The 10120-nt window shown below is 41.8% G+C and overlaps 1 protein-coding gene and 1 pseudogene across 1 annotated transcript; one reads left to right on the forward strand and one right to left on the reverse strand.

Annotated features, from left to right (window-relative positions):
* The first annotated feature begins 2219 nt into the window (after positions 1-2219).
* LOC121753015 lies at positions 2220-6110 on the forward strand (annotated as a pseudogene).
* Positions 6098-9805, reverse strand: LOC121753014 (cation/H(+) antiporter 18-like). Its single transcript, XM_042148145.1, has 3 exons — positions 9755-9805; positions 8706-8955; positions 6098-8523 (listed from the first exon to the last, which is right to left on the reverse strand). The coding sequence occupies exons 2-3, from the start codon at positions 8904-8906 to the stop codon at positions 6292-6294; spliced, it is 2433 nt and encodes an 810-aa protein (XP_042004079.1). The 5' UTR covers positions 8907-8955; positions 9755-9805; the 3' UTR covers positions 6098-6291.
* Between the last annotated feature and the right edge of the window lie 315 nt (positions 9806-10120).

Genomic DNA, 10120 nt, shown 5'->3' on the forward strand with positions numbered 1-10120 from the left:
GACGGATGGGAGGGGGCGGAAGGGGCATCGCCGACTACTCGGCGGGGTGGGGAGCGGCGCGGCAGTCTACTGTGCGGCCATTCCGGCGCGCCTTAGCCGGTTTTTTTTTTTTATATTAATTTTGAATAATTTTTATTATAAATACCCCTCCCATCTTCATTTTCACTCCACACACATCTTCACACCCATTTCACTCTCTATCCACTTTTCACTCTCTAATTTTTCTATCTCTAAAAATGCACGGTGGAGACGAAGATTCACCCGGCACCGAAGAATCGGGATATGGCAACTATCCTCCTTCACAGCCGTGGAGATCGAGTCCAACTCTCCCTCCAAAATGTTCATTGTATAATTTTCCTGTATCCATAATACAACGAATATTCGGTCCCAATACTTTTTTTAAATTTTATTATTATCTCGTTTTCTAATTATTTACAGTCCGATAATTTTAATTATAATTGAATTAAAATATACAAAAAATAAAATAAAGTGAAATGTGGCAAAAAAAAGTGTCCACTATTGTTGTGGAAACTTTTTTTGTGGATGTGGACAAATCAAAAATGGCTGAGGATAAAAAAATAGCTTGTGTCTTCCCTATCGTGGATACTCTTAGATTATTTTATCATTGTTTATTCCTTTGGTATGGATTTTCCCATGTATCCTACGCATATGATCACACAAAAGATGAATGGCGTCGTCACACACTTTTAACTATTGAAAAGCACAAATTGCAATAATTTTATTAGTTCTTGATCATTTTTTTTAATTTTATTGTTGGACTTACCTTTGGAAAATGGGCCTGAGTTAGTATAAAGGTTTATTATATAATAATATTGTAGTCACTTTATTAAAGTTTTGATGTATAAACAGATCGCATAGAGCACTAACTTCAGTTAATGTTAAATTGTTAATGTAAGCATGTAGAGTGTAGTGGCAGAGCCCAGAGGAAAGAATAATATGGAGTGATTGTCGGTGCACAAGTCTAGAAAATGAGCGGTTCCTATATTTAAAGTTGATACAGACACGAATGAATCAAAATATATTTAAAAGAAAAGAATTCCAAATATACATAGATCTGAGAGTACATATTTAGGTGTTAATTTTATTTTTATTTTTATTTTTATGACGTTCATCTCGTATCAACAAAGTGCATTATATCGCTCTTAGTGTTTAATGTTAACTAACACACAAAATTGCGTATATAATTCAAAAGTGCAAATTACAAAAGCTCAAATTCATAAATTTTCATAAAACATTCTTAATTTTAATCTAGTACTGTATAAAACTTGTATTATACTACTATCTATTATCCATTTTAAATAAATTACGTAGAAATATGTGTTCCTCATGTACGTGTGCCCTCGACAATTGAAATGATCAATATAGGAATAAATATACACTTGAAATGTTAGTAAATTCATAAAGTTACAGTGAGATCAAAACTTGCTTTCATAGCCATAAATATGATTGTTACTACTACTACTTTTTAAAGTACACTAAGCAAAAGAATTTTTTTTACTTGCAAAACACTTCCTTACATTAATTAGGATGTTTCAAGTTATTGAGTAGTTTTATTTATGACAAATAAACAAAACAAAATATAAAATATTTATTATGTCTTACTTTATTCTATTTTATTTTTATCTTCATTTAAATTACTTATACAATTTTATTTTACTTATTTTTTTCTATTTTATTTTATTTGCATTTAATTCATCAAATATAATTTTTGTGACTAAAAAACCGTGTCAATTAAATATGGGACAGAAATAATAATAGGTACAACTTTAAATTAAATCTATGATGCTGTTTCTAAATTTTTTAATTTACCATTCGAATTGCTTTTTTCGAGGTGCATTCGATCTTATACTACTATAATAATACTATTCTATTATAGGGGGTTCGAATTTATTAGAAAGTCTCAATAAATAGTTGACTTGGGAGTTTATTTATGTAAACTCAGAAGTATGAAACTCTTTCGGTAATTCAATCGTTCTCTCTCTTCCACCAGCCCAGTTCGAATTCGAAGTTCAATCATCTTCAAAATTCAGGTTTGTTTTCTCACTTTCTGTGTTTGTTTATAGACACCTTTCAACTAAATCCAATATGTACAACTATACATTGGTAAACCGTAAACTCTTTCTGTTTAGCGGCATTATGTGAAGAGTCAATTTCGTCGTTTTCCCCAAAATATTGCATCGACGAATTAGCAGATTTCACAGTTTCTAATATCTACAATTATCTTAGATCTTATCGGAATGGTTCAGGAAATATATTTTGTAACTATCTTGGATTCGTAATTCTAATCGGCTCCGTCACGTAGAGATTGATGCAGATATTATGACTTTTTTAATTTATGTTTTCCTATAAAGTAATCGAGCTCAATTTCTATACGTTTACCTCAAATTTTCATCGTGGTGTTTAAACCCCTAAACCCTTGGCAGCCTGCGCTCGAAATCAATCTACTTTAATTTATTGACTTTTATGAATTAGATTTTTTTATTATTGAATATTTTTATTTATTTCCTCCTCTTTTTGGTTACATATCGACGAAAGTATCGTAAGACAGCTCAATTTGGATGGTTTTCATAAATTCAGTGGAATCTTTTAATTGTATTTACTAAGTTTTATATTTCAGTGCACGTGATATAGAAAAAAACACTAGCTTGGGACAATAATTTAGGCTTTTGTAAAAACTGTATGAAAGTCAACTAACAAGAAGTTGATTGCAACTCTCACATGACAACTCTTTATCTATTTTTATTTGTTTTTTAGTGTAAGTTCTTGGTGATTTAAAGTGTAATGACTTGTGTAGTTTTGATGCAGCAAATTGAAGTGCAGGAATTGCTACAAGAATAAGTTGTCTGAGAAAAAATGGCATTGAATGGAACAGTAAAATGTCCAGCACCAGTGAAAGCAACGTCTAATGGAGTATTCCAAGGAGACGATCCTCTCCAATTTGCGCTTCCTCTGTTGATCGTGCAGATATGCCTCGTGGTCATACTCACTCGAGTGCTCGCCTATCTCCTCAGGCCGTTGAGACAACCACGTGTCGTTGCTGAGATTATTGTGAGTGTTCTTGCCTTTTTTGTGTTACAATGATCATATGATTTCTAGTGTGTGTGTTTTAGCACTTCTTTTTGTTACCTTTTAAGGAATACCTTTACTTTTGTACCTTTTGTCATATCTTTAGCTCACAACCGTTGCTTTTGTATGTTGAATTTAGTGCTCAAGAATGTTTCATTTGCACCATTGCCTTTGGTCCCATCTAATTAGAAGTAGTTACAAGTGAACTTTTTAGATGTACCATTTTGTTTAAACCATAGAAGCTTAGATTCCAAACTTCCAAGAAAAATCTTGATTTCAGACTATCAGAATTAAATCATTTTTGTTTTCTTCACAATCTGCTTTCTAATTGGAATATTAATCTAGTCATAATACATCTGTCTATGTCAAACTCAAATAAAGCTAGAATCATGGTACATGGAAACAATAGAGATCTGTTTTTTGATCACTCTAAAAGAGCAAATAATATCCACTGTGGAAACTGATCTTTATAGCTTGACATATTCTTCATCACTTGTGTGGTGATTTATGTGTTCTAATTGAAACTTGGATAAATGAATAGACATGTATGTTACCTCGCGGTTGTTGATACACTGAAATAATGATAAATATTTGTCGAAACTAATGCATATTGGGTATGATTTTGACAGGGTGGAATCATCTTAGGTCCGTCAGTTTTAGGCCGGAATCTGAAGTATCTCCACACCATTTTCCCAGCAAGGAGCCTCACAGTTTTGGACATGATTGCCAATCTCGGCCTGCTCTTCTTTCTCTTCCTCGTTGGCCTTGAAATCGACCCAGCATCTCTCCGTAGGACCGGAAAAGCAGCCCTAAGCATCGCCCTAGCCGGAATCACTCTTCCATTTGCTCTAGGCATCCGCACATCATTTGTGTTCAGGGCCGCCATCTCCACAGGTGTAAGCCAGGCCCATTTCTAGTATTCATGGGAGTTTCCCTCTCCATCACCGCCTTCCCAGTGCTGGCTCGCATCCTGGCCGAGCTGAAGCTGCTAACCACCGATGTTGGCCATATGGCCATGTCTGCTGCTGCTGTCAACGACGTGGCTGCTTGGGTTTTACTTGCTTTAGCTATCGCCTTATCAGGCACGGGCCATTCTCCCCTAGTCGCAGTGTGGGTGTTCTTCTGTGGTTCGGGTTTTATAATTGTATGCATATTCGTGGCGCCCCCGATTTTCAGATGGATGTCGCAACGCTGCCCCGAGGGGCAGCAGGTTGATGAGATATACATATGTGCTACATTGGCTGCCATTTTGGCTGCCGGATTTGTGACCGATGCTATTGGAATCCATGCACTTTTTGGGGCTTTTTTCCTCGGAGTTCTTGTGCCTAAACATGGGGCCTTCACTGGTGCTCTTGTTGAAAAGGTTGAGGATCTTGTCTCCGGATTGTTCCTCCCTCTGTATTTCGCGTCGAGTGGTTTGAAGACGAATGTAGCAACCATTCAGGGGGCTAATTCGTGGGGCCTTCTCGTGTTGGTCATATTCACGGCATGCTCGGGAAAGATTATTGGCACTGCTATCGTTTCACTCTTCTGCAAGATCCCTTTCAAAGAGGCAGTAACTCTTGGTTTCTTGATGAACACTAAAGGTCTAGTGGAGCTGATCGTGTTAAACATTGGGAAGGACAGGGGTGTTTTGAATGATCAAACCTTTGCGATCATGGTGTTAATGGCATTGTTCACGACGACACCGATTTTCATGACGATATACAAGCCTGCTCAGATGGCAACATCCGAGTACAAGCGGAGGAGCATACAGAGGAAGGAGACGGAGTCAAACTCGCAGCTTCATCTGCTCGTCTGTTTCAACAGCACCAGAAACATAGCATCGCTGATCAACCTCATGGAGGCGTCGCGTGGCATGGTGAACCGGCAGGGGCTTCGTGTTTATGCGATGCATATGATGGAGCTTTCAGAGAGATCCTCCGCGATTGTGATGGCACACAAGGCTAGGAACAACGGGATGCCGTTTTGGAACTGGAACCGTTGCCAGTCTGACCCGAACCACATTGTGGTCGCCTTTGAGGCGTTTGAGCAGGTCAGCCAGGTTTCTGTCCGGCCGGCAACAGCTATCTCAGCCATGTCGAGCATGCATGACATCTGCAACGGCGCCACCAGGAAGAAGGCGGTGATGATAGTGCTCCCGTTCCACAAGCACCAGCAGCTGGATGGGAGGCTCGAGACGACCCGGTCTGGTTTTAGGCAGGTGAACCAGAGGGTTCTCAAACATGCCCCTTGCTCGGTTGCGATCTTCGTCGACAGGGGGCTGGGTGGAATGGCTTACGTGGCCGCGAGCAATGTTGACTACACGGTCGTGTCATTCTTTTTTGGGGGCCCTGATGATCGCGAGGCTCTATCATACGGGCCCTCATGGCAGTGGAACCCTGGATTAGTTTCGATGTTGTTCATTTCCTCATGGACCCCGCCGTGGCCGGAGATAGAATCCAGGTGGACGTAGATGGCTTGCCAGAGGCTAGATCGAAGGATGAGGAGTTTCTTGTGGATTTGAAGGAAAAAATGGCGAAGAATGGGTCCATTAGATTGGCAGAGGCGGTGGTGAGGAACACAGCAGAGGCGGTGGAAGCTATGCGCGTGCACGACCGTTGCAATCTGTTTGTGGTGGGAAGAATGCCTGAGGGGCAACTGGCTGCGGCTCTTAAGAACAACAACGAGTGCCCTGAGCTAGGACCGGTCGAGAACTTGCTGATTTCATCGGAGTTTTCGACAGTTTCGTCGGTGTTGGTGGTGCAGCAGTATCGAACGCAGCTGACCGGAGACTCACTTGATTCCCTTAGGCTAGAAGATGAAGCAGATGAGTCGTCTGACTAATTAATTTTCAGTTATTTTTCTGTTTGTGAATTATGTTTTTCAGCAAATATGTCTGGTTGAGTTGCGATATCTTTGTTTTGATTTAAGCTTATTAGCGATTACTGAATTTTAATATAATGATAGATACATTGTACGTCCAAACGTTGCCTTAGTTGACTTTCACAAAAATTAGAGAGTATATATGTGGTATCTGCAAACTCTATTTGATCATGAAGAACTTATTAAATTTCTTGAACTTGGGAAGATTTTTTACATGAAAAATAAGATTGCATTAATTCAAAAAAAACAGCTAGCTGTAGTGAACATCTAAACAAGACATTCTTCTGCTGCTTCTTATTTAGAATCTTATCTGTCATTCTCAGATCAAACAGTTTCAGTTCACTCAGTATCATAGTCATCTGCATTCTTTGACGCATCATCGTCTTCTTCTTTCAAAGACGTCAGCGAAGGTCCTGTTAACTTGCTCCGGTACTGCTGCACCACCAGCACCGATGCCGTCGTCGAAAGATCCTGTGAAATCAGCAAATTCCCAACTGGTCCAAGCTCCGGGCATTCACTCTTCTGCTTGAGCGCCGCAGCCAGCTCGCCCTCCGAAATCCTCCCCACCAAAAACAAATTGCAACTCTTGTGCGCCTTTATCACCTCCTTCGCCTCCTTCGCATCCTTCACCACCGTGTCCTCGAACTTGATCGACCCTTTCTTCGACACCTTATCCTTGAAATCCGCTATGAAATCCTCGTCGCTGGAACTCGCCTCCGCATCGCCGCCTTCTTCGCCGGCCACATCCACCTTAACCGTGCCCCCAGCTACCTTTGGGTCAATGTGTACTCGCACAACGTTCATCCTGACCCCGGGGTGCTCTGCCATGAGAGCCCCGTACGCGAGCGCTTCGCGGTCGTCAGGCCCCCCGAAGAAGAACGCGGTTATTGTATAGTCCACGTTGCTCGCAGGGACATGCGCAGTCCCACCCAGGCCGCGATCGATGAGGATCGCGACCGAGCAAGGCGCGCACTCGAGGACCCGCCGGTTGACGTGGCGCATCTCCTCGCGCGTTGTCTCCAAATGCCCGTCGAGCCTCAGGTGCTTGTGGAAGGGGAGCACAATCACGGAGGCGCGCTTCGTCTCCGCGGACGTGCATATGTCCTGGTGCATGGTCATCATCGGCGAGATCGTGGTGGCCGGTGAGATCGAGACGTGGCTGAGCTGGTTGAAGGCCTCGAACGCAACGACGACCTGAGTCGAATCCGGGGCCTTTTCCTTGTTGAAGAAGGGGATGCCATTGTTTTTAACCTTGTGAACCATTAGAATAACAGAGGATCTCTCAGACAGCTCCATGAGGTGCATTGCGTAGACGCGGAGGCTACCGCGCCTCCCCGTTCCACGCGATATCTCCATGAGGTTGATCAGTGTAGGAACCGTCCGGCTGCTTTGGAAGCAGGCTAGGATCCGAAGCTGGGTGCTAGTCTCCTTCCTCTGTATGGTCCGGTGCTTGTACTCTGTTGTCGCCATCCGAGCCGGCTTGTATATCGCTATAACCACCGGGGTAGTTATAAACGTTGTGAACAGCGCCATCAACACCATGATGGCGAAAGCTTGGTCGTTTAAAACGCCTCGGTCTTTCCCTATGTTGAGCACGATGAGCTCGACCAGCCCCTTCGTGTTCATCAAAAAACCAAGAGTGAGCGCCTCCGAAAACGAGACCTTGCACATCACAGATGCCATGAACGTGCCAAGTATCTTCCCGGTGCACGCAGTTGTAATCACGAGAGCCAGAAGGCCCCACGACTGCGCACCTTGGATCGTTGCTACATTCGTCTTGAGCCCACTGGACACGAAGTAGAGTGGCAAGAACATACCTGAAACCAAATCCTCAACCTTCTCCACCAGAGCCCCAGCAAAGGGACCTTCTTTAGGCACCAGAACACCAACAACAAAGGCTCCGAATAACGCATGGATTCCGATCGTGTCCGTAACCAGCGACGCAGCCAATACAGCCGCGAGAGTCGCACATATGTAAATCTCATCAACCGGTTCGCCCTCAGGGCAACGCCGTGCCATCCATTTGAAGACGGGTGGCGCCACCAGGATGCAAAAAAACACAAACCCGATGCCGCAGAGGAAGACCCAAACAGAGACAAGAGGGGAGTGGCCAGTGCCGGATAAGGCGATAGCCAAAGCGAGCAAAACCCAAGCAGCCACGTCGTTGACAGCCGCTGCTGACATGGCCATGCGGCCGACGTCAGTGGTCAGGAGCTTCAGCTCGGCTAAGATGCGCGCGAGCACGGGGAAGGCGGTGATGGAGAGGGCGACTCCCATGAATACGAGAAACGGGGCCGGCTTGGCGTCTGCGGAGATGGTGGCTCTGAAGGCGAATGAGGTCCCGATTCCGAAGGCGAACGGAAGGGTGATCCCTGCGAGAGCGATGCTGAGAGCTTTCTTCCCGGTTCGTTTTAGTGATTTCGGATCCAGCTCAAGCCCAACCAAAAATAGGAAAAATAGAAGGCCAAGATTGGCTATGGTGTCCAGAACTGTGAGGCTTCTTGCTGGGAATAATGCATGAAGATATTTCTCATTGCGCCCTAATGCTGATGGCCCCAATAGAACTCCACCCTATATATATTATATACCATTGTATCAATAAGATAGGTAAATTAAAATTAATTAAATATAATCACTAATCTTCAATTGTGATGTGTTACTAATATGACTTTAGACTAGTTGTGAGTGTAACTAGGGTAAGAGAAGCTAAGCTCAAGAATGATGGATTATAGTGAAGAGAAGCAAAAGCTCACAATGATTTCAGCGATGACACGTGGCTGGCGAAGTGGTCGGAGAAGATAAGCTAGGCCTCGAGTGAGAAGCAGAACCAGACATATCTGTATGATGAGAAGAGGAAGAGCATAATGCAGAGGATCATCGCCTTGGAACATGCCGTTAGATGTCGCCTTCATAGGCGGCAGACATGTCGTCGCGTTAGGGGCTGCGGCGGCCATCTTTTCTTGCTGGATTTTTGTCTATGTATGTTTAGTTCATCACCTGCAACTAGTGATCAACAAGTAAATATATCAGATTATTTAAAAAGTATATTGTTGTGGAGGTGACTATGTACACTGTAGATATGCATATGCTGTCTAAATTTGTAACCACCAGTTGTTAGTCAAATGTATTCCACATTCAAAGTGGGAAAAATAAGGCCTTTAGAGGTAACATTTCAATGAAATTAAGGTTCTCAGCCTTTTACTTTTGGCTTGACAACTATATTGCACATGGAGGAATAACTATGTACCAAATCAAGAAAGTTAAAAACATATTTTATGCTGCATATAGGAGAAATAGGAATTTAGAATACTACTTTTATTTTAGACTACCTCCACTAGTTCTAGCCATAGGGGGGGGAAATACAGAGGAAAAAATTTCAAAAATTGTTCATGGAACCTACTAATGGTTCCTAAAATCATAACAAAAAAAATTACTAGTGTTTTCTTTTAACTATATTCGTCGGTTTTATGTGTGTTGCTTAATAAATAATAATATAGTATTCATTTTATATCTCCACGACATATATCATAGTTGAAGCGCTTTCATAGATAAAAATATAGTTGCTCTTATTGAGCTCTATCGAATCCCAGAAAGATCTATACTTGTTTCTTAATCTCTTGTAATAGGATTAGGCTATTAATCTGTGTGTAATGTATTTAGGGAGACAATGATACATAAAAAATTGTAGAAAGTTCAAGAAAAAAGGTTGTGATCATCTAAATATGAGCTGAAACTTTAAAATTTGATAAACACAAATGATTATGCATAGATGTATTAGATGTAGAGAGAGAGAGAAGGAAACCTGAATAGTGGAAATGTAGGACACGATATTGCCATAAGACTCACCCTTTTGGTGAAACTCTATATGGATGAAATGAAATGGTATGTGTGATGGTTTGTATAAAGAGAATAAGGAAAAAAGTGAGAGGAAAGGGACAACAACCGTTTCCAAAGATAGTTGAGAATGGTAATATACTATACTCCCATAAGATTAAGATGTATAGAGAGAGGAAGGCTGCGTACTTATAGAGCGGGGAGACGTGGCCGTGCCACACACTAAACATTACTAGTATTAACATTACTTTTGCAATTCATGTTAAACCTTCCCATTTTAACTCAACCCTATTTTTAGTCTACTTCATTCCACCAAATTCAATTTATTCACACT

This window comes from Salvia splendens, chromosome 10 (assembly GCF_004379255.2).
Source record: "Salvia splendens isolate huo1 chromosome 10, SspV2, whole genome shotgun sequence".
Lineage (NCBI taxonomy): Eukaryota > Viridiplantae > Streptophyta > Magnoliopsida > Lamiales > Lamiaceae > Salvia > Salvia splendens.